Source organism: Kogia breviceps, chromosome 17 (genome assembly GCF_026419965.1).
Source record: "Kogia breviceps isolate mKogBre1 chromosome 17, mKogBre1 haplotype 1, whole genome shotgun sequence".
Lineage (NCBI taxonomy): Eukaryota > Metazoa > Chordata > Mammalia > Artiodactyla > Physeteridae > Kogia > Kogia breviceps.
The window spans coordinates 34,534,376-34,560,112 of record NC_081326.1 but is presented as its reverse complement, the minus strand read 5'-3'; the positions used below and the strand labels follow the sequence as shown (position 1 = coordinate 34,560,112).

The 25,737-nt window shown below is 35.2% G+C and overlaps 2 protein-coding genes across 6 annotated transcripts in view; one reads left to right on the top strand and one right to left on the bottom strand.

Annotated features, from left to right (window-relative positions):
• C17H8orf88 (chromosome 17 C8orf88 homolog) overlaps positions 1-7,972 on the top strand; it is a 41,859-nt gene extending 33,887 nt beyond the window's left edge. For both annotated transcript variants that reach the window (XM_059043481.2, XM_059043480.2), the window contains exons 5-6: positions 3,845-3,951; positions 6,112-7,972. In XM_059043481.2, coding sequence (XP_058899464.1) covers positions 3,845-3,951; positions 6,112-6,135 — 131 coding nt within the window. In that variant the 3' untranslated portion in view covers positions 6,136-7,972. The remainder of the gene's footprint in view (positions 1-3,844; positions 3,952-6,111) is intronic.
• NECAB1 (N-terminal EF-hand calcium binding protein 1) overlaps positions 5,745-25,737 on the bottom strand; it is a 252,855-nt gene continuing 232,862 nt past the window's right edge. For 2 of the 4 annotated variants that reach the window (XM_067017207.1, XM_067017209.1), the window contains 4 exons: positions 23,712-23,824; positions 15,447-15,524; positions 13,839-13,930; positions 5,745-9,482 (listed from right to left, as the gene is read on the bottom strand). In XM_067017207.1, coding sequence (XP_066873308.1) covers positions 9,457-9,482; positions 13,839-13,930; positions 15,447-15,524; positions 23,712-23,824 — 309 coding nt within the window. In that variant the 3' untranslated portion in view covers positions 5,745-9,456. The remainder of the gene's footprint in view (positions 9,483-13,838; positions 13,931-15,446; positions 15,525-23,711; positions 23,825-25,737) is intronic. The other 2 variants (XM_067017208.1, XM_067017210.1) reach the window with 2 other exon arrangements.

Genomic DNA, 25,737 nt, shown 5'->3' with positions numbered 1-25,737 from the left:
CACCTGCAGATAGTGACAGTTTTACTACTTCCTTTCCAATTTGAATACCTTTTTCTTTTTTTTGCTAAATTGCTCTGGCTAGGAGTTCTAATACTATATTGAATAAGAGAGGTAAGAGTGGCCATCCTTGTCTTGTTCCTACTCTTAGAAGTAAACCTTTCAGCTTTTCTCCATTGAGTATGATGTTAGCTGTGGGCTTGTCATATATGGCCTTTATTAGATTGAGGTATATTCCCTTTATATCCACTTTGTTGAGAGTATTAAGAATAAATGGATGTTGAATTTTGTCCAATGCTTTTTCTGTATTTATTGAGATATCATACGATTTTTGCCCTTCATTTTGTGATGTGGTATATCACATTGATTGATATGTGGATATTGAATCATCCTTGCATACCTGGAATAAAGCCCACTTGATCATGCTGTATGATCCTTTTAATGTATTGTTGAATTTAGTTTGCTAATATTTTGTTGAGGATTTTTGCATCTATGTTCATCAGGGATATTGGCCTGTAATTTTCTTTTCTCATGGCATCTTTTTCTGGTTTTTGCAACAGGATGATGCTGGCCTCATAAATTGAATTTGGGAGTGTTCCCTCCTCTTCTATTTCTTGGAAGAGTTTGAGGATTGGTATTGATTTTCCTTTGAATGGTTGGTAGAATTCACCAGTGAAGCCATATGGTCCTGGACTTCTGTTTGTCGGGAGGTTTTTGATTACTGATTCAATTTCCTTACTAGTAATCAGTCTTTCATATTTTCTATTTCTTCATGATTCAGTCTTGGTAGGTTGTATGTTTCTAGGAATTTATCAGTTTTTTAGAGGTTGTCAAATTTGTTGCATATAATTGTTCATAATATAATCTTATCCTTTGTATCTCTGTGGTATCAATTGTAATGTCTCCCTTTTCATTTCTGATTTTATTTATTTGAGTCCTCTTTTTTCCAAGCCTCTTAAATTTATTGGAACTTGTTTTATAGCCAACATATAGTCTGTCTTGGTTATTGTACCATATCTATGTGAATATAATTTGTATTTTTCAGTTGTTGATGTAGCTTTTATAATTGTCAGTTAAATCAAGGTGGTCCATAGTATTGTTAAGATCTGTGTCTTTTCTGATTTTTTTTTTGTCATATCAGTTACTGAGGGAAGGGTTTTTACATTACCTAATATTTTTGTGGAATTGTGTGTTGCCCCCTTTATTTCTGTCAGTTTTTGCTTCATGCATTTTGAAACTCTGTCCTTAGGCACAACACATTGATAATTGTTATCTCTTTATCTAATGTTAAGAGCCACTCTAGCCTTCTTGTTCTTAGTCTTTGTGTGGTATATCTTTTTATATCCATTTACTTTCAACCTATCTGTGTCTTTATGTTTAATGTGTATCTCTTGCAGGCAGCATGTAACAGTGTCTTTTTTTAATTTGTTGTGTCAATTTATGGCCTTTAATTGCAGTGTTTATCTTAGGAGTGAGTATACTATGGCCCTCAGGCCAAATGCCCAATTTGGAAATTAAATCTTATTGGAATACAGCCACATGCTTTATTTAGTTATTATCTCCATTTGCTTTTCTGCTACAAGACAGAGTTGAGTAGTTGTGACAGAGATTATATGTCCCAAACTCCTCAAATATTTACTTTCTGGTCATTTACAGAAAAATTTTGCTGACCCTGGTTTAGACCATTGAGATTTAATGTGATATGGTTGAATTTAGGCATATCATTTTATTGTTTTCTGTTTGTCCTCATTTTTGTTTGTTTTTGTTTTCCCCTGTTCTTTCTTTTGGATTTTGTTAAGTTTTGTTTTTGGTATTTAATTATATCTATTGTATTTTTAGCGGTATTCCTTTGTATTTTTAAGTGGTTGGTCTAGGGGTTATAATATCTAACTTTCTCAGTGTACTTGTTAATATTGTACTTCATGCAAAACAGTGATGGTAAAACTTTGCAACCATATGTAGTTTCCTTTCCTTTATCCCCCTGCATTGATCTTTTTGCTATAGCTGTATGCATTATATCTCCATACCTTGGAAATCTCACCAGAGGTTGTCAGAAGTTTTGTTTTTCAACAATCATACATATTTTCATAAAACTTAGATAAAGGGGGGAAAAAAGGAGTCTGTTATATTTATTCAGCTATTTGCCATTTCTCTGTTGTTCTCCTTTAAATCTTAAGATGAAAGACTCTGTCTGGTATCATTACCCTTCAACCTGGAGGACTTCCTTTAGTGTCTCTTATAGATCAGGTCGGCTGGTGATAAATTCTTTTAGTTTTCTTTCATCTGAAAATGTTTTTTTTACTTCATATGCATTCCTGAAAGATTTTTTCACTGGCTATGTATAAGGGAAAAATTACACTCCTCCTGTGTTTTTCCTCTACTCTCAATACTCTACTATACTCACAACACTTCTGGCACTAGATGTGAGGTTTTTCCACATATCAAGCAATTCATTGTGAAACCAGCTTGTTGTCTTATAATTCAAGTTAATTCTGATATTAACTGGAATTAATGTAGATGCCACAGGGTAATGGCCTGGTCACATAAGACTACCCTCCACTTCTGATGACAGTTACAAGTAAAGGTTCCCAAGACCCCCTTCTTAGATTCTGTCATTTTCTAAGACAGCTTACAGAACTTAGGGAAACCACTTTCTTACATTTACCAGTTTATTACATAATTAAGGGTATGATAAAGAATACAGATTAATAGCCAAATGAAGATATACATAGGGCAGGGTTTTGTAGGGTCCCAAGTGCAGGAGCTTCTGTGGAGTTGAGTTATACCACTCTCTGGTACATGGATGTATTCACCCACCCAGAATCTCTCCAAACCCTTTACTTTTGTGATTTTTATGAAGGCTTCATCATGTAGGCACCATCGATCATTAACTCAATCTCCAGCCCCTCTCCCCTTCTCAGTGAATATAGGGGTGGGGCTGAAAGTTCCAAGCTTCTAATCATGGCTTGGTCTTTCTGGTGATCAGCCTCCATCCAGGAGCCCACCAAGAGTCCCCTCATTAGAACAGAAGACCAAATCATCCAGAAAATTTTAAGAGATTTAGCAGCACTGTGTCAGGAACTAGTGTCAAGGAACAAATATTAGAACAAAAGATGCTTCTAGTGCTCTTATCACTTAGGAAATTACAAGGGAAAGAAGTTCTGTGCCAGGAACAGGGACAGAAACCCATATATATATATATTTTTTTCTATTATTTCACAATATGGAAACCTAGGTTGCCAGTCTTTTTCTGTTAGAAATTTAAAGATTATAGCTCTACTATTTCTGGCCCAGCAAATGGTCTAATGTAGACCAAGATGGTAATAGTCTCTGATGAGAAATCTGCAGATATTTGAATCATTGTTCCCCTTGAAGATAGGGACCCTATTTTGGACCTTTTTCACTATTACCTACAATAAGTGCTTCTTGAATTTATTGGATTGTATTAAATTTTTAGTAAGTTAATATAAAGACTAGATAGGCTTATTAGGGTTCCATTTCCATAGGCTTATCGGGATCTGAATTGCCCAATAGGTGTTATACCTGTTATATTTTATAATAGAAGATTTCTTTACTAGATATGAATAACCAGATAAAAGAAGCAATACATTACCAAGTTTCTGAAATGTTTCCTTGGTTAATTGGCTTTGTTTCTATGTAAAAGGAAAATTGGAGACAGTAGATGTTTGTCAGAGCTTTTTCCCCCACTTCTCTTTTACATAAAAACTACTTACCATTTTATAAAATAACGGACAGTTAAGGGACATCCAGAAATAAATGAGCCAAAAAGTGTTCTGGGAGAGTTCTGTGCTTTATAACATTACATTTGATGTTTTGATATCTACAGAGAGAATCAAATACAGCAGAGATTTCCTGTTGAAGCTCTCAAGTGTTTCCATCTGCAGAAAAAAACCAGACTTTCTGCCTGATCATCCCATTGTACTTCAAAAACCAGTAGGTAGTTTTCTAATTTTGTATTGTTTTAATTCTAAATATTTACCTTTTAAAGATTTTTGTATTGTTTTAATTCTAAAATATGTGTCTTTTAAACCTTTTTAATCTTTCTCATTGTGAAATATAATTCAGAAAAGTACATAAATCTAAATGTATAATATAACCAGTTACTGTAAGTAATTACCACTCTGGTCAAAAATAGAATGGAATTGTCATATTTTAGGAAATATTTTTCTATTTTGTTTTTCAATTAAGTTTTAAATTCACCTGAAATTAATTTTACTATATGGTGTGAGGCAGGGGTGAAGTTTTATTCTTTTCTGTATGGATATCCAGTCATCCTAGCAATATTTAGCTAAAGGATAGTCCTCTGCCACCTTTGCGGCAATATATTTACATGTGGTCTGTTTCTGGGCACTTTGTTCTGTTCAGTTACTCCTTTTATACAGTAAAACAACATAACCATTCTTCAACATGTCTTTGCTGTTTCTTAGTCCTTTGTATTTCTGTGTCACCTCATCAAATTCCATCAGAGTAAATATACAGTAAATACATACATGTATCTTTCAGGATATTGATTGGATAGAACATGAGCTTCATGTCAGTCTTGGGTTCAAGTTGTAGCTCCACCTGTGTACTGGTATATTGTTCAAACCTAGGCAAGTCACTTAACGTTCTTGAGCCTCAGTTTTGCAATTGTGATAAGGGGATGATTTCTAATTGTTAGGATTAAATGAAATGTATGAAATTGCTTTTAGTATGGTACTTATCTCTCATTATGTATGCAGTGGGTGTTGATTTTCATCTTTTATGGTCTTTAATTCCATTTAGACTGGAATTTGAATTTCTTTTATTTATAGTTTTCATAGACACAATTTTATACAGGTAAAGGCATATAAAAGGTATACAGGCATACCTCAGAGATGTTACGAGTTTGGTTCCAAACAAATATCTCAATAAAGGGTGTCACACAAATGTTTTGGTTTCCCAGTGCATATAAAAGTTATGTTTACACTATACTGCTCTTAGTTGTGCAATAGCATTATGTCTGAAGAAAAAAAAACTATTTACATATCTTAATTAAAAAACTATTTATTGCTAAAAAATGCTAACCAGCATCTGAGCCTTCAGCACGTTGTAATCTTTTTGCTGTGTAACATTGAAGATAACTGTTCACAGATCACTATAACAAATATAATGATAATAATGAAAATGTTTGAAATATTGGGAGAATTACCAAAATATAACACAGAGACACAAAGTGAGCAGATGGTGTTGGAAAAATGGTACCTATAGGCTTGTTTGATGCAAGGTTGCCACAACCCTTCAATTTGTAAAAAACACAGTGTCTACAAAGAGAAGTAAAGTGAGGAATGCCAGTAGTATTCTACTGAGATGAGTTCAGAATATAGGTATGCTAAGAATGGGTCAAATGTGAGATATAAAATACCTCCTGTGTTCTCCATTTGGGGGATTTCTTACCCTTTGGAATCCATAGCTTTTTTTTCATAATTACAATTTTTTGTATTTTAGTTTATTCATAGTTTATCAATGGTTCTTAATTTAAACTCACTACCTTGCAGACATCCAGCCAATTCTTTTTAAAATTAAAGCATAAATTTAAAAGTTTTTTTCATAATACCTTGCTCACAGGACTATTTAATGAAGTAAAGCATCTTTGATGATATTTGTATTTTTCTACCTGTTCAGAGATCTTAGGGGCATATAATCCTTGGTCTGTAAGAATAAATCTAAACTTCAGTGCTATATAAAATATAGTCGCTTTCTCATTTGAAGGCTTTCCACTTCTAACAACATTTTATTTTGTCAATAAAAGTTTGACATACACATTATTTTGAGTTTACTTTTGTTTTATGCATTAATAACATTTTCTAAAAATTAGGTACCACAAAAACAGAACAACAGGTTTGGAATACAATCTAATATATTTAAATATAATATATGAATTATATAAGTTTTACTAAACACAGAAGAACTGCTTTATTTGACAAATTCCAGTTACTTAATAGTTTCTATAGTAACATGCATTTAGATCTGCAAACACTTAATAGGTCACAATATTTGGTTTGATAAACTAATTAGTAAAAGCTACATTCATTCAATCTAATTGATAAGTTAACTTTTTCTTCTTTATTACAGGAAAACAACCAAAGCTTTAAGTAGCATTTTAAGAATATATGTATTTGAAGATAAAGAATTATTAATTTTATATTTTGGACACCTGCAAATAAAGTGGATCTATTAACAACTGTAATGGACTGTAACAATTCAATTTATTTTTAATTTTGATGGTTGGGTATTTGGTTTCTCCTAAAATGAGAAAGAGATATTTTAAACTATAAAGAATTTTCTAATCAGTTTCAGCTTTGCAGGCAGTTTCCTGCATAAATTGGGAAGTAACACTGGAAAGTAGGAATTTGGTTAGTGAAATGGGAAGACTGTATTTATAATTTGCATGCTACTTGCAATTTTTGTTTTGCATCACTTGTAATAATGGAATGGAAATGTAAGCTGTAAAGATTCTCAAATATAAAGTATATGCTACGATGTATATATGATACATAATTTCTTGTTGCTTTTAAAGTTGCTTTTGTTCTGTTTCCCACTGATTTCATACCAGCACTTGAAAGGATCATTACAATCTCTCTAGAGGTTTAGAATGATTCAGGATGTTCAATGAATAGTTCTCAGTGACAGGAGGGAGAATATTTTAAGAAGTATTTCTTTTCAAATATATGATTGTTCTCTAGGTTTGTGATAATACAACATTGTCTAAGATTCTTTTATTTCCAAAGAGGAATAATTGAGGCATTTGCAAATAATTGAGGTGCATTAAGTTTCAGTGCTATAATTTCTTATAACAAGTGATTGGATGAAGAATTTGGAGGTTTAAACTTTTAGCTCCTAGAAATTCTATACAATAAATCTCCTGCAATTTGTCACTCTTGTTAAAAAGAAAAGTTTGTTCCAGCACAGTGTCACAAAGAATTGTTCATATAAAGGTAAGTGTAAACTCTCTCTAGTTCTATCCTCAGATTCTCTCAGATCCCTGGGTCTATTGGGAAGGCATTCAAGAACATCATTTGGCAGAAAGTTTATCTTAAACTGAATTCTGAACTCCTAAAACCAGTACCTTTTTCTTCACTGGTCTTTAGACTTGTTACCCAGATTCAAACTATAGTCCATGGCAGGTTTCCCAACTTGGTCTTTAGTATACTACTTTTCATTGCTTTGTTCCCCAGAAAAAGATTGCTTTTCAAATAGGAAAAAAAAAAAAAGAAACTTCACTAGCCATAAATTTATTGGTTACTTGAAAATGAGTTTATACCTATGGCCCAGTTTTTTACACTCATTTTTGCCCTACTATTTCCCTTTAGAAAGGGAAACTTCTAGTATTTATATGTGTATGAATACACACACATACACAAAAATACATGTAATTTATATAAGAGCTGGGGTCATCTCAATAAAAAAGTAATTTTAAAAGAGCTGGGGTCAGAATTACCATATAATTAAATTGGTTTGCTTTATTATTTGCCTATTCTCCAAGTCTGTTGACTTTAGTTAAAAAAAATATGATCAAACCTATTCCAATTTGGAATCCAAAGAGCCCTTCCACTTAGCACTGTTACTGAAGGCAGACCCCTTTTAAAGTCATACTACCATTCTAACTTTGGAAAGTGCCTAGTATCCAAAAGACTTGATGTACTTTCTGAATTTGATACAGAAATGGACTGGTCAGAACAATATATTGATTAGCTATAATTTCTATTTTTGAAATCATTTATAACCAGCGTTTTCAAGAAGTTTGTATATTAGAAGTCCTCGAGGTTTCAAAGTCTTTTGATCCTTTCTTACTGTATATAATCAGAGTGAGACTGCAGACTGTTTTATAATCTATTTGCCTTTTTACATATGTATAGCTTATTTGAATAATCATTGTACATCTCCATTCATGTTGTTCTTTGCTTTGTATATAAATTAAAAGAGTTGAGCCAGGTGTTGTTTCATAGTGTTTGTCATCTTTAGAAATGACCACACACACACACACACACACACATACACATACATATACACAAATGTGTGTGTATGTCAATATTTACTTACCTATTTCTAGTAGAAGCTATTAAAAATTCTTTAATTTTATTTAGACTGAATGAGGACTGAGACTACACAAAGGTAAAAGTTAGTTTGAGAAAATAGGTTAACTTTTATATTTAAAAAATAAAATTTTAGTTCAACCTTCCTTTTTGTCTGAGTTTAAAAAAAAAAGAGGAAAAATTCACCTTATGTTTGTTTCCTGGAAGACCTGTGGTTTCAGAGGAATTTGGACTAGAGAATAAACAAATTTCTGTATGCATTGCATTTTCATTAGCAGCATTTATCAGAATAAAAGAGATTTTATTAAAAATATTTAATTTATGAGCTTGTACAGCAGAATATATAAGGTACATAGTTTTAATTGTTCTAGAGAAACTGGGATTGTAGTCATTCTAGTGCTGAAACTGAAAAATAGATGTTTTTTGTCCATTACATATTTTATTATTTCCCTAAAGTTTATACTTGTTTTATAATTCTTTGTTCGCTTAGGTTAAAATTTTGGTTTTAAAATATTTTGAAATCATTATTTACATGCAAATGTCTATTTTTCATAAGTAAATTTAGGCCTCTGGATCATGTGCCAAAAATTTTGAATGACATTTTCTTAAAGTAAAACTCTTTTCTTGATTTATGATGCTAACAAATGATATAATGGTGTTACATTACTAAATGGTACCCTGTCACAGATTTGCTCACTTATGAAAAACCAGTTTATAACTTGACAGATAGATAGAGATTCTATTGGTTATAGTGAAGATTGGTTTATGCTCATGTATTAACTTTTTTTAAGCTTAAACAACAGGGATGCACATGCATCCCTGCTCTCTCTCTCTGCATATAAGGATACCAGTCATATTGGACCATGTATTAGCTTTTTAAGTAACATAAAGTGAATAGTTAGAGGATCCTGAGTTGGGAATGGAGTAAGTATTACTGAAGAATACATTTCACTTGTGGAAAATCAGATACTTAAAAATCACAAAACACTGATTTAACCTCTATAGTTTATGACAGATCTACAAAAGCTGTCCTATGAAGTAATAGTCTAAAAGCTCTCACTTTAAATATTTTTTCTCTATCATAACAATTTTGTTCCTTTATGTGTATACTTTTCATATATTATGATTTTGAGACTAAAGGGTTTTAGGTTTATTGTATGTAGCAATACAGCAGCAAATATTGAGGATAATAGTGAAGTTGAGCTAAAATTTACATGAAAGAGAAAGTGATAGAAGACATTAAAGAAGAGTGCACATCTTAGGGTAAATATATTTAAACAAAAGTAGAGAGTAGATTAATAAGTACAGAGGATTTTCTAATTCACATTTTAGATAAGAACAGTTGTTTTTTACTTGGAACCGTAAAGAAAATGTTAAGGAACAGCTAGTTGTTCAGGATCCACCATGAAGCTGAAAAGAGAAAAAGAGTTTTTTTAAATAATGAAAATAACTGCTAGGGCTAAGTTAGTTCAAGGTGCAAGTCATTCTTAAAGAGACTATTTTCCCTCATCTTTAGTCTGTATAATTACTTATCTTTCAAGTTACTATTTCCTGACTTGATTGAACTTTCCTGCGCACTTGTTAGTTGTACCATATCTTTTGGCACTTGGTTGCAGTCTAACTAAAAAGTTTTTGTTATATATGAACAGACCTTGTCTTGGCAATGAGATTATAAATGCCCTGAAGATAAAATCATGTTGTTGTTTTAATCTACCCAGTTCAGATAGTTTGGGTATAAGCAAGTGGATGTGTTTTAAATAATATTTTTTTAGTATATCTGTATTATAAAATTAGAAATGTTTTCCCCAGTAAATGTAAGTATCCCAAAGACAAACCTATGTCAAAGAAGTAAGATTGGTGGAATGAGGTGAGAAACAGACAAATGTAAAGGATTAAAATTTGTTTTCAAAGCTGTTTAAATAACACTGACTGGCAATAGGATCTTACTTTCTTATGTATTCTTTTTTTCCATAACCATAGGGCTTTCTCCTTTGCCAAGGGATATCCTGCTCCACAGACCAATTCTCATACTCTTTTTGTCTGGGTGTTTTATGATGGCTTATCAGCATAGGCTCCATATTCCAGTATGCCTCATTTAAGTGATTTTTATATTTGAGAGTTCATAGGAATATATTTTGGTTTATATTTTTGTATCTGGTGCAGACTAGTTTAGTTGCTTTATTTATTTTTTTTAATAAATTTGTTTTATTTATTTTTATTTTTGGCTGTGTTGGGTCTTTGTTGCTGCTCGCAGGCTTTCTCTAGTTGTGGCGAGAAGGGTCTACTCTTCATTGCGGTGCTCGGGCTTCCCACTGAGTTGGCTTCTCTTATTGCAGACGGAGCATGGGCACTAGGCATGTGGGCTTCAGTAGGTGTGGCACGTGGCTCAGTAGTTGTGGCTCACAGGCTCTAGAGTGCAGGCTTATTAGTTGTGGCGCACGGGCTTAGCTGCTCCGCGGCATATGGGCTCTTCCCGGATCAGGGCTTGAACCCATGTCCCCTGCATTGGCAGGCAGATTCTTAACCACTGCACTACCAGGGAAGTCCCTGCTTTATTTCTTAAGATGTATCTTAAGTAAACCACTTAGAAATCTTAATTTAAAAGCAGTCTTATTAGAAATTGTTATTTGTGAATTAGTAATACAAAACCACTCATTCTGTGTTTCTAACTGTAATAACTTTCAGATATTTATTTTAGGTCAAAATATATGCAGCATTTCAAAACTACATAAAAAAAATGCACAAAACTAGTTATTAAAAATATAAGTCATATGGACATTAAAATCATAAATAATATTTATAAGCTAATTTCAGCTTTTTGTCCAAGGAGATATGTCTGCTGTTTGTCCCCAAGGGAAGTCAGCTGTTAACAGTGATAAAACTTTCAGTTTAAAATAGAGTAGGATGACCCAATAGATGTTAAAAATCTTGTTTGAAGTAAGTTTTTAAAATTGTGTTAGAATCAAGCCTAACTTTATTTTTCTATCAAATTCCAGTGGTCGTAGAAATTAGATGTGATGTGAAAATCAATGAAAAATAGGGTAGCAATTAAAAGGCATTAAATTGTATTCACTCTGAATTCTGAGAACAAGAATTCATCCAGTTTTATCTGTACTCAGTTTTTCTCTCTAAATTAGGAAATGTTCTGAGAGAGAAAGAGTAATAGAATGCATGTACCAATGACACTAATAGTGCATAGAGAGTTAATCCAAGATGATTAAGTAAAGTTAGGCCATAAAAATCTACCGGATTGTTCTAAATGTGCTATTCTTACTATATTTTTTCCTGCTACCTCGTTAGCCTCCCTTTCTGTACTCTTTTTCTACTGTACTGTTCAAGTGTTTTGTCTCCTGGAAAGACTTAAGACATCAATAAGAACAAGCTTCTTTCTTTCCTTCTATATTGTAGAAACTGTGGTTTCAAAATTGGGAGAGTTGAAAATGGATATGATGTCAGACACAAAAATTACAAGTGTCAGGACTTCTTGGGAAATTCATGACTGAATACCAGTGCATTTATGATGATATCAAAGTCCTTATTCATTCATTCATTCATTTAGAAAATATTTGTTTCCTTATGCCATATACTATACTAATACTGCACTAGGGCAGGGGATATGAAGATAAATAAGATGTGGCTATTGCTTTCCTGCATTTCTATGCACAAAAGCTGTAGCAGTCATATTTACAGAAGTTACTTGAACTAGAACTAGTTCTTTTCTTCTCATTTATAAAAGACTGTTCAAGTCTGGTATAATGTTAAGTTAAAACTTTTTGGATAAATTTAAGGCAGTCATCAAAGTCTTCCTTAACAGTCTTTGCTACCAACTCACTTGCAACTTTCCTGAAGCTGTTGTGCATCCTAATTTAAACCACATGAGTCAAATTGTTAATCACGAGAAATTTCAACCATATTCCTGGCTTCCTCAATAGAGGGTTACATCTGAGATATACAGCAAGAGAGATTCTAAAAGTCTACCATCTCTAGGCCAGATAAACCTGCCCTTAAGATCTAGAGTAAATACATATTAAAAATCAGACTGAGACTGTCAGAGTCAGCCAACTTGAAAGCATTCACACCTTATCTCCCCATCTCCTTACCTAGCTTCAATTCCAGAATTGACTTTTTCATTTTCCATTTATTACCAATCCATCAAAATCTACCCTAATTTTAAAATTCCCACCATTTTATTAAAACTTCTCTTGTCAAATCCAATTTTCAGTCCCATTTTCTTCAGTCATGCTCTACTACATAGGCCCCCTGAGGAGCACTGTACCTTGCATGTTACTCCTCTTTTGGTTTCCTTGATACTCTGCAGCTGTGACTCTCCTATCTCTGGTTCCCCTCAGTCTCCTTAATGAAAGGAGGCTTTTCTCTCCCAACCTTTTAAATAAAGGCAGTTCCTCAGGCTTCTGTCAGATATTTTCTTCTTACCTACACACTTTCTCACCAATCCCCGGCTTCAACCATCATCTTGCTATGGTTAACTCCTGAAAATTTTATCAGCAAGGGAACTCTATGGGTATCTTCTTGGTTCAGATGCTTTTTTTTTCCTGGCCTAGATTATTGCCCTGCCTGACCAATTTCTCCCCTCTCACGACATTCACCTTTCTCCCTCCTGCCACAGTTACTACTGATTAGAGCATTCACTAGCCCTCTCAAAAACCTTTAATGACTCCATAATACTGTAAGAAGAAAGTTAAAATTCCTTATTATATTTTCAACTCCCATTTCCTACTCTCTCCTCTCTTTGCACATGTACCATATACAAGCCTTATGCTTTAATCATATCTTTGCACCAATTAACACAGCACGTTTAACATTTCTTACATTTGTTCATGTCTACAATTTACCTCTATCTAAGTACCCTTCTTCTCCATCTTTATTTGTCCAAATCTCAGTTTTTAAAGTCCAGCTCAAGGATCATCTCCTCATTAAAAACTCTTAAAGAGGCAATCCACTCCTCTAAATTCACATAGCACGTTATGACTCTAATGGGTAACTACTCTGTATGTCCCAAGCTTATTATTTTTCTGCAAACATTTGTCTTTCCTACTGGACAGAAAGCATTTTATGAGTAGGGACTGTATTTTTACTTTGTACCCTCTGTAGCTCCCAACACAATGCTTGTTCATAATTGGAGCTCAATCAGTGCTAGTAAACAGGCTAGGAACCCCAGTATCCCCAGTGCCTAGCACTTATTAACATTCAATAAAAGTATGTTTAATTGGTAATTGAATGGATGGGTAGATGAACAAATAATTTTTATTCTCAATTATCTTAAATAAACTTTGGCTAGGCCAGACTTCTCAGACAAGTTCATTCAAATTTCTCTTTCCCTTCTCCTTTTTTTCCAATTACAAAAAATACATTAACAATTATTATAATAAAGATATTTATAACATAATTCTAATCTCTAGTCTATGGGTCACCTATTTCAAATTTATTCAATACACTATAATGTAGTAAAGCATTTGAATAATTTTTTGAAATGTCATGATTTGTACTTCAAATTGTTAAAAGGTTACCAGCAAATGACTAATATTAGATTTAATACAGCCAGGAATACAAATAGGGTCAACTAAGGACTAAAGGCAATAGAAAAAATATATAGATCTCTTATTTCCTACCCCCACTCTCCAATTTTAAGATAGATAAAAAATAGAGTACAGTTGTTGAAGGGGAAGGGGCTAGAACATACTGTCTTTTAAACAGAGAAAGGCAATACAAAAGCACTTAGAAGAATTGTGAACCCAGGATAATTACCAGGAACTAGCATAGTAGATGTGAGTTCTGGAGTTTCCAAGAAATCCACGTTACTTCTTTGGAAGGTCTTGCTATAATTCGTCTGACGGTGGCTGTATAAATAATTATAGGTTACGGCTGTACAATTTATTAAGATCTTCCTGAGTAGAATGTAGCACAGTTCAAATTCACTTAGGGTGGCAAGGTTTCGTATGATTTAGATTAAGTGCCTGAATACGGACTTCTTTTCATGGTTATTTACCCTTAAAAAAAAAGACTAAGGAGTAATTTAACAAGTATCACCAGAAATTTTTTTAAAACAGGAGAGCACTAATTATCTAGAGAAGATGAAACAAAAGGAGATAACTAATTGCAGCAAGAAGTTTAAACAGAAGGAAGACTATCTTAGGCATCAGGATGTTTAAAAAATAGGATAGCTAAGAAGAAGGACTATAGATTTTCCATCTCTAGAGGATAAAAAGAAAGAAAAATCATCTAAAAGTATAGGCCTGGAACTACAGAGTTGAATAAGTTGCCTTTAGAGCTCCCTTTTGTGCCTGAAATTCTATTGATGTCATTATGCATTATAGCACAGTGTTTAAAATAGCCACAAAAATAAAATTTTTAGGTGAAATATGTATCAATTAAAATTTCAGGTATTTGTTTCATTACCATAATTTAACATCCCAAAATATGGACTTATTGGAGAACTATATTCTCCGTGCCATTTAAAGCCAACTAGAACTATTTACATAATCTCAGAATAGCAAAATTTCCTTCATCTCATTTTTCTAATTATATATTTGTTACTTAATAATTATTTTAATTTCAAAGAACTTGATTTATTTTTTAACTTTATCGAGGAATAGTTAACAAATATAATTATATACAAAAACTTGAATGATTACAAGAGAAGTTGACTTGTTTTTAATCTTTTCCAATGTCTTGAATTTCCCGTTTTTTTTTTTTTTTTTTTTGTGGTACGCCGGCCTCACACTGCTGTGGCCTCTCCTGTTGCGGGGCACAGGCTCCGCACGTGCAGGCTCAGCGGCCATGGCTCACGGGCCCATCTGCTCCGCGGCATGTGGGATCTTCCCAGACTGGGGCACGAACCCGTGTCTCCTGCATCGACAGGCGGACTCTCAACCACTGCGCCACCAGGGAAGCCCTTGAATTTCCCTTTTATTTGCAGTAAGTAAAGACATTTCAAAAAGCTGTTAAGCTACGATGATCTTAACCATTATATATAACTATATTGCAAAATAAAAACCACAGAGCTTAAGAAAAATTAGGAAGAAAATTTTTTTTCATCTTTTTCTGCATCCTTTGTCTCCCACCCCTGCACACCTTAGACACCCATGACCCACATCTAAATCTGTTTACCTGAAAGCATCAGTAAAATGGTAATTCTTAAAGTGTGACCATAATCAAAAGTTTTTGTGCTTCAAAAGGAAAGTGATTTCAAATCCATAAAAAGAGTGAGATTTAGGAAAAGGAGCAAATGGGACAGGTTTTAAGGTGAGGTAAAGGGAATGGAATTTTTTTCTACAGGTTCTAAAATTAAATCATGTATATTGCTACCTCCCTGGCAAAAAAATTTTAAAAAAATAAGGCCTGCTCATAACTTACCTATTCCACACACTACTATTCTCCCAGAACTCGTAAATTGTGTAGTGAGATTCATTTGAAAGCTTCTGTATAGAAATACTGAAATGGAAAAGGAAAGGCATAATTAGCCACAGGAAATTAAATATAAGAAATAAACTAATATTTCTAATCATCTCTAATCTTATCCATTTGTATAGGAAACACCTATGGTTCCTGCATGAAAATTGAAGTTTTGTCAATAACTGATTAACATGTCTGTTTGTTTAATATACTTTTTTAGTTTTCTGGTTGGTTTGTCATCATGAATACTGTCTCAGTATATTTTAGAAATCACAAATGTAATTTTGTAAAATTTCATTCATATATCCATTCAAAAAGAGTTTTTGAGTTCTGTTTTGCCAGGGTTCAGAAAAATATGAGTGCATGCCACTTTCCTTGCCCTCAGGTGTAGCTCTTTGGATCAGTCCAATCAGCCTCCAAAGCTCTTGCCCTTACGTCTATCTCTGGATTGACAGCTTTTGTTTGGGGTCCTGCTGTAAGCTAAGTCAACTGGACCACACTTCTACACAACTAACTCCAACTTTGCCAGTGTCCAGTGTTGGTCGTCCTCCTTTCTCTTTTACACACTCACACCTCTCAACTTTCTCGCTGTCCAGATCAAGTTTGAGTCCATATTCTGGCCATAATTGTAGGGTTTTTTTGTAATTGCTTTTTCGTTTTAGGGAAGACAAATTTGTTCCTTCCAGCTCTCTGGACTAGCCTGAGAGTGGCTAATAGCCTGTATAATATGTTTTGGAGTAGTGAAGAGAGAGGAGGTGGGTGAAAAGACAAGTTGAGGTGAAGACTGGATTTAATCCAGTAGCAATGAGGAGACACAAAAGGGTTTAAAGCAGGGAGAGTCTCATGGTTGAAGCTGGGTTTTAAAAGATCCTTCTGATGGCTGTGTGAGGTAGCCTATGGAGAACAGTTCAAAGCAGGAAGAAAAGCTAGAGAGGTAGTGAAATTAGCTTAGGTGAGAGATGATGAAGATCCAAATTAAGGTAGAAAGAAAGGAAGAGGGGACAGATTCATAAATTTAAGGGAGAGTAGGACACAAATATAAAGATTCCTTTAAAAAATTAATTCCACAAGTCCAGCTCGTTCAGCCTAACATTTCACAGTATATTCAGATTATAAATCAAAATCAGAGGTTAGAAAAACAAGGATTTTTTTAAAAAAATTCAGATGTGGTGCTTTTTAAAATGGAAGTATAGTTGATTTACATTATATTTCAGGTATACAGCATAGTGATTCAGTAGTTTTGCAGATTATACTCCATTAAATGTTATTACAAGTTAATGGTTATAATTCCCTGTGCTATACAATACATCCTTGTTGCTTATCTATTTTAGATGTAGTAGTTTGTATAAACTACTCTTTTTTAAATTTTTTAAAATAATTTTTATTGGAGTAGAGTTGATTTGCAATGTTGTGTTAGTTTCGGGTTTACAGCAAAGTGAATCAGTTATACATAGACATATATCCACTTTTATGATTCTTTTCCCATATAGGTCATTTCAGAGTATTGAGTAGACTTCCCTGTGCTACACAGTACATCCTTATTAGTTATCTATTTTATATATAGTAGTGTGTTTATCTCAATCCTAATAAATTGAGAGATTGGGAGAAATTGGGAGAATAGGATATTGATTTAATAGAGAACATAGAACATACCAGTAAAATAGCCAAGCTCAATGTAAATTTAGGATTTACCTAAGTGTGGCCAGCAGATGGTGGTAACTACATAGAAATTGTAATACTTATTTGGCTTGTAGTTTGGTGTTTTTCACAGAGCTATTGATCTAGCTTGCTTCAGTTAAGATATGATGTAGCAAATATTGTTATTAGTTCAATTTCAGATTTTCTTAGGGAAAGGTTTATAACATAATCAAAGGAATTGAACAGAAAGTGAAACTGGAGATTTTCTAACCCCAGGAGTTTATAGATGGGCTTTTGGGGGGGTTCCTTGAAATCCCAGAAATGAGCTGCAAATTACTGTGCATATCTACTCTTTCCTGGGAAGAGAATCCATAGTTCTCATCGTGGTCTAAAAGGATCTGTAATCCCCAAATGTAATCTGACAATGTAATGGTCAAATTTCAATCTATGACTATGAACTGCCTCCTACAAACTAATTCATTTGTATTACTTATTACATATAAAAATCACTTATCCTGCTATCTGAACCTGCCATTTTCCAGACTAGCCACAAGAAATTCACAAAATTTTAGCCTGATGCTCAAGTTTTGAAGGACTGAAGAAGATAACACAGTGTGATAAGGTAGTGGTTTGAAGTATAGCCATACAGGCTTACCTTCATCCACCATGTATTAGAGCTTTGTCACCTTGGGCCCATTACTTAACCTGTTTCCTCACCTGTTAAATGGTGGTAATAATAGTACTGTGAGTACTAAATAAGGCATTACATGTAGAATGTTTTGCCCAGTAATTGGTATATTGTGTGTGTGTATATGTGTGTGTGTGTTAGCTGTTAGCTCAATAGCGAAAAACAAAGTAGCACTTTCCTTAGGTGAGTGAAAGCTAAGCCTTAATGGTATCAAAGTTGAGAAACATGACAGAATTAAAAGGAACAGAAAAGAAACTGAGGGAAAAAGACAAATCTTTGAAAACAATGAGGAGCAGCAAGCCAATAATAATGATGATAACAATTATTATATTATTATACATACTAATAACAATGGTGATTGTTGCTAAAATGTATTGCTCTGTTCCAGGCCCTGGTCTAAGCATTTCCCATGGATTAAGTCATTTTACCTTCACAGTCACTCTGCGAATCATATGGTAGATATTGTCTGTTGCCTTCCCCACTGTTATTCCCCTCTGTCTAACCAAACCCTGCCATTGTTCATTTTGCAATATATCCAATGTACCAATCAGTGCTGGGCTGAGACAGTCATCACAATCTCCTTTCTGCTAAATATTTGTTTTCTAACCTCCCTGTAGCCAGGAATAGCCATGTGACTTGAGTTGGGCCAATGAGATGCCAAGGGAAGTATGCTGAGAAGCAACGACTTCTGGGAAACTTTCTGTCCTTAGGTTCAGACATGAGACAATGGCTTGTTGGTGTTGCTCCTTTCTCCTTCTTCCTGACTGTAGGCCATCTGGTCAAGAGCCAGATGGAAGAGTTGAAAGACCAGTTCAGATTGTGTCTCAAAGGACTATGGGTGAAAATCCTAATCAAAATTGTTCTACAGACTGGGTGCTTTCAATTAAGGACAAAACCGACCAATACACAGCAATGACATTTAAGTACATTGATATTTGAGACTGTACAATACAGATAATAATACATATGCAGTGATGACACTGAGACAGCAAGAAAAGGTTAATGATAAAATTTTTAGAAATTTCAGTCAGCAATATTTCTGTTAAAAGAGCTTAGGGCTTGAATGATTAGCTTTCAGTTATTTTCAAAATTAAAATTACATGATGTAACTCTGAGCTTTTGCTTTGTGACTGTACTAACTTAAACACCCTCAGTCTTCCTCCTCAATGTATTCATAATTCCTGTGGCACTTGAAAACTCACTGGCTAAAGCAAGAGTTCTTTGGCTAAGCTGTCTCTGGATAAGGTCACTTAGAGCTTCAGCTCTGAGCTCCAGGAGACCTTGAACATTACAGGAGCTGGAAAATGTCAGTGAAATGGGAAAAAATGATGTAGCTCAGGAATGGTTGGGGTTAAACATCTTACCTAAGGTAGCTTGGCTCATCAGGAATAGGACACGCTTCATCTTGGCTTCCTCTGTTCCCCAGGTGGCCTATCTTAACTCACAGAGCCTAATCACTGGAATAAAGGGCACACAGGAGGGATAGTTCCCACAATTCTCCACCACACTACGGCCACCCATTTATTTTGTCTTTATAAAAATGCTGATAAATTAATGGTTCAATGTGACACAGGGTACCATGAGTTCTTAAGGATGTTTCTTTGGCCATAGTACAACTCCCAGGGTTGATTCTTACAATGCAGTTCCACATTCATGTTCCCTACATCCTTGACATGGAGTTTAGAATACATACAAATTCTAGAATTTGGTAGCTGAGAGAGACTTCAGAAATCATTTTATTCTACTTAACAGCTGTGAAATTAAGACAAGAACATGGCTTTAATTGTTCATGAATGAGTATCCTATTATTTTCCCAACTGGTTTCCTAGATCCTTGGAAGCAGAAACTGTTCTCAACTTTCCGAAGTCAAGCATGGTTCTGAGAATACACTGTGTACAACACATATATTCAGTTGGTACATCCCTGTGCCAAACACAGGGATTAAATAAGCCTTCATGATTACAAAATATGTGAAAAGAGTAATCAAACAATGTGTGTGTGTGTGTGTGTGTGTGTGTTATACATGGATCATACAATTGCTCTGCTTGAGTTTTTCAGTAACTTTTTTTTAACATCTTCATTGGAGTAAAATTGCTTTACAATGTTGTGTTAGTTGCTACTATATAACAAAGTGAATCAGCTATATGTATACATATATCCCCATATCCCCTCCCTCTTGCATCTACCTCCCACCCTCCCTACCCCATCCCTCTGGTGGTCACAAGCACCGAGCTGATCTCCCTTTGCTATGAGGCTGCATCCCGCTAGCTATTTTACATTTGGTAGTGTATATATGTCAATGCTACTCTCTCACTTCATCCCAGCTTCCCCTTCCCCTTCCCTGTGTCATCAAGTCTATTCTCTACATCTGTGTCTTTATTCCTGTCCTGCCCCTATGTTCTTCAGAACCTGTTTTATTTTTTTTAGATTCCATATATATGTGTTAGCATACAGTATTTGTTTTTCTCTTTCTGATATACTTCACTCTCTATGACAGTCTCTAGGTCCATCCACCTCACTACAAATAACTCAGTTTCATTTCTTTTTATGGCTGAATAGTATTCCATTGTATATATGTGCCACATCTTCTTTATCCATTCATCGATCAATGGACACTTAGGTTGTTTCCGTGTCCTGGCTATTGTAAATAGAGCTGCAGTGAACACTGTGGTACATAACTCTTTTTGAATTATGGTTTTCTCAGGGTATCTTCCCAATAGTGGGATTGCTGGGTCATATGGTAGTTCTATTTTTAGTTTTTTGAGGAACCTCCATACTGTTCTCCATAGTGGCTGTATCAATTTACATTCCCCCCAACAGTGCAAGAGGGTTCCCTTTTCTCCACACCCTCTCCACCATTTATTGTTTGTAGATTTTTTGATGGTGGCCATTTTAACAGGTGTGAGGTGATACCTCACTCTAGTTTTTGTGTGTGTGTGTGTGGTACGCGGGTCTCTCACTGTTGTGGCCTCTCTCATTGCGGAGCACAGGCTCCGGACACGCAGGCTCAGCGGCCATGAATCACGGGCCCAGCCGCTCCGCGGCATGTGGGATCTTCCCGGACCGGGGCACGAACCCATGTCCCCTGCATCGGCAGGCGGACTCTCAACCACTGTGCCACCAGGGAAGCCCCTCACTCTAGTTTTGATTTGCATTTCTCTAATGATTATCGATGAGTAATTCATTTTTAAATTCAGTTGACTAACTAACAAATGCCCTGTCAGCCCCCTAAACCTCTGAGTATCCTAGTCAAATACCTAGAGGGCAAAGCCTCACTAATTCAGTGCCTTGAATTTAGGAAAATAAGACCTTATAATTGGAACAAAAGGAATGTTGTCTATTCTACTCCTGGTTAACCATGGAAAGTCCAGGAAACTCTAATTCAAGGATGACCAAATACTGGCAGGAAAGATTAAACATGGGTTTTGGAGTCAGACAAACTCAGGCAAATTGTTTAACCCATCTGAGCCTATTTCTTCCTGAACTGGATGTAATACAAACTTCAGATGATGGCAGTGAAGATTAAATAAGAAAATGGAAACAAAATGACTTATCTCATAAATCTTTAATTTCTACTTCATTTTATGGAAACATTTCCTCTGTAACCATGGAGAGGCTGAGCCAAACATTGTGAGAGAAGAAACTGCAAAACTGATAATTCACAGATAATTCAGCCAAGCCCCAGGCAATCACACTGAGTGCATTAGAGCATGACTGATGATATAAGTGGCCCATTTGCCTATTCATCAATTAATACAGATAGAAGATTAAATTTGATCAACTAATACAACTGAATTTAGATAGGCACACCAGCATAACATATATTAAACATATTTTCCATTTCTTTGTGGTGATTCTCTGATGCTCATTTCATCTGATAAAGTCTACTTTTTGGTAATTCCAGTAAAAGAAAGAAAGCTGAAAAAATCGCAATAAGGAGTGAAGAGTTGTTAAAAAACAAAGCAGTCTTGCAAAGGAAAAGGAGAGTCTTAGAGTCAGTTTATCTTACAGGAAAAGGATACTCTCCTTCCTTTTACTTCACAGCTGGAGCTTAGGGAGCAATTTTTCCTCCTCATTGAGAGAACAGAGTTTGCATCAGGCAACATAAATCTATGTACTCTCTAACTCTCCCACAGCCTGTTTTTCTCACCCTGTGGCTGTTCTAGTCACTTTAGGTCATTTTCCCAACACACATTAAATCAGTATTTCTGAACCTTAAAAATAGTAAAACTTTATACCATTTTTTGTAAATGTAAAATATCTAATCTATTCCTGGAAATTGTGATACCCCAAACCAGATTTTATTTTCTTTATAGCCTCACTAACCAAAAAGAGTTTACTGAGCTCTACTTTTTGCAGTTTACACTGTGGACTGTATATGTTCTTTCTGCATTCTCCAAAACATCACCTATATTTTTAAATGAGTAGGCTTTTTAAAACTACGTATACCCTCACTTTGGCAAATCTCTTTTAAGTCACTGAAATAAAAGGACTAAAATGGGGTTTTGATTTGGGCCAGTTGTGAGGTATAGTAACAACAGCAAAAAAAGTAGTGGGAAGATCGTGAGCTGTATGACATTAATGGCACTGAGCAAGTCCTATTCTACTCTATAAATGAGATTAGACAGCCAGACAACAAGTAAGGAATAGTAAGTGCAGCAGTAATCCCAGCTCATGTTTCCTGGCCCTCAGTGGATGGGAGGCACTCAGTTAATCTTCTCAACCACTTTATGAAGAAACTGAGGCTTAGAGCAAGTAAGGATCTTTCCCAAACCCACAAAGTTAATACAACCCATGTTTAATTCCAGAGCCAGACTTCTTAGCTGCAGAAGTATTCTGCCAGAGTGTGAATAAAATATAACTAGTAATTACTGGGAGGAACACCAAAGAGACATAAAGTATGTGTTTCTATGTGCACATACATGCATGCACACATGTGCTAAAAAGCTTTCCCAATGTTTTAAGAGTATTGTGAAATACAACTTAAACAAGCTCCTAAGGTAGGGGTGGATTTGGTTGTGGCAGTTTTCCAGGAACAGGTGAGTTTGATCTTTGGAATTAAGGTAGAGCATCGGCTGGCAGAGACCTGAAGCTGGGTGCACACTTCTGGGAAGGAGAGTGGCCAGATCGAAGGCACAGCGGTAAGACAATAGATTATGCTGGAAAGGCAATATGCAGCTGGGCACTGTTAAGGCATAGTGTTCAGGTGAGGGAGAACAAATGGTAGCAGTGCTATGGATTTCTGGGGTATATTGGTAGTATAATTGTAGGGTCAGGATAAACTTCTGGCATTTGATAAGATACTCATTAGGTAGTTATTGCAGGTTTCTGAGTAAGAGAATTCTATGATAATTGTTTCCGGAAAATTATAATTGTAGTAGTTGTTTATTGGACTACTTGGAGTAGAGAAACTGAAGATGAGGTATAGTTAGTATATTTTAGTAGCCTGAGATAACAGAAACCTGAGCTGGAGTGGCCATGGAAATATTTTTTTTTTTTTTTTTTAATGACAAAGTCCTGCCATCAAGGCTTCAGAGATGGTGCAATTTCATAATGAATGGCTGAAATGGTGGTTATTAGGCCATAAGGCACAATCTCAAGGTAGCAATCAGAGCTAGATGCACTAGAGTTGGGGCCTCATATACCAGAGATTATTTAAATCAGAGTGTGAGTCTGCCTTGATGCAAAAGGAGGAATTTCAGTCTATTTTACTTCCCTTGGTGCCCCTAATGTTCAAATCCACACAGAGTCCAAGGATAAAAGAGAAAACAGCCTGTTTAACTCTGCAAAATGCATCACCCCGAGGGCTAGAATGACCAGCATAACTTTCGATGAAGATTCTCAAATACCAGTCTTCCAGACCCCACCCTCATCTAAGACACATGTGCAGGAGCACTTACCGCAAGCAACCACTTTGAGAGGAAGCGCTCTCCACATAGTGTTTCAGAGCGAGTTGGAATTCTTCCAAGTCCTCTTCTATCACAGACATCTGACGCTGCACAAGCATGATGTGCTGCAGAGGAATGGGCAAGTGTTATTGTGTTGACTATCATGGAGCCTCCCTAAGCCAACCCCCTACTGCTCATCCCACCCCTCCTCAAAAAACAAACAATTTTTCATCTAAAAATGACTAAAAAGGCCATGACTAGTTCAAGTAATAACACTGTATAAAAGCTGTAGTATAGGCAGGATATTTTCTTGCCTCTAGTAACAGGCACTAAAAAAGGTGTCTTTCATGATGACATATTTCCCTTTTAAAAGCAGTGGTTCTCCGTCAGAATCACTGGGGAGGTTTTAAAATTGCACTTATATCAGAATCTCTGGAGTGGGGTCCAGGCACTGGTATTTATAAAAACCTCTCCAACTGACTTTAATGTGCAGCCAGGGTTGGTATCACTGACCTAAAGTCACTTACCAAATTTTAAAGAGAAGTTTTATTGTACACAGTGCACAGCTCCAGCTTCTCCTTGGCTATTTTGTGATATTAGACATATTATGAATTTCATTACAAACAACAAAATTTCAAAAAAATATGTGTTCACTGACACATTTCGAAAGCTACATAAACCATCACAGGGTTCTCAAACAATTAACCACCAATAATAGGCCCCACTCAAATCTCATGGCATTAAATGAAGCCTGTGTTTAATGGATCATGCTGGGTTGGATGACAACTGATTCTTGTAACAAATCCTATTACCATTATAGCACCTGTAGTTTTAATACTTTCCTAAAGATCTGCCTATGGGCTTCTCATGGTATTTTGATCTCAAGATTAGTCCTTTCCTCATCAATTGTTGGTAGTGAATCATAAAAGTGCAAAAAAAAAAACAAGGATTGGAGGTGAATTATAAAAGTGCAAAGCAACAACAATAATGTGAGAAAGATTTAGAATATGATGAAACTAACTTGCATGATCTTACCCAGCTATGTAGCAGTAGAGCTAGAATTAAGCCCCTGGTTTGCTATCTCCTATTCCAATGAGCTTCTCTCTTAATGTTAACAGCTACCATTGGATGAACACTAATTATATTGTAGGTATTACGTTAAGCACTTTTTATATTGAACAAATGTTCCTACTTTGTGTTCCTACAGGGAATTAGTAAATGCTGGATTGTAGTATACAGTGATGGATTAAGATAGAATTCTTGTCTTCATAGATTTTAGCAAAGAAATAAACAAGTCTTGAACACTGTGTCTAAGAAGTAATTTTAGGTATGGCCCATGAAACTTATTGTATGTAAATTGATCAGAATTCTACTAAAATTTTGTCCAACTGTATTGCCAAATAAATTTTGATCCTTGTGTTAAAATCCTTTGAATATTTAAGGCTTGAAATAATATTTGGGCCCCCAAACTCATATGAGCAGGAAGCAGGCTGTGAATACTGCATAACGCCCAAGAAAGGTAATGTTCCACAAAGGGCTGACTCAGGTGTGGTCATGGATGGTAATGGACCAGGAAGAAACTCTTAAAGAAGAACAGAAAACAGAGTTCCTTTTAGAATGGATATCTGGTGTCTAATAGTGGAACTTCCTTCATTAACCAGATCTCAGAATGGAGATCTGGTGTTTAATAGTAGAACTTCCTTCATTAAAATACCTTCCCAGCATAAATTCATCATTGCAACTAGCCCATGAATGTTGTGTATTTCCTATTCATCTGTTTTCTGAGTGGCAGTTTTATGGCATTTAGCCTGGCCTAGTTTCATCATTGTATATTTTATCTGTGTGTGTGCAGGGGTTGGGGGTTTTAGACCTTAAAGGGCTACATCCTGACCTTACAGAGAAGACTAAACATAATCCAGATATCCTGGATTTTGAGCTAGAAGCAGTAACTGGAGGAGACTTTGGGTGGTCTCCCTTGTGAAGGTAATGTCTTCTATAAATGTGAAAAGAAAGATGCAAATGAACATCTGATGACCAG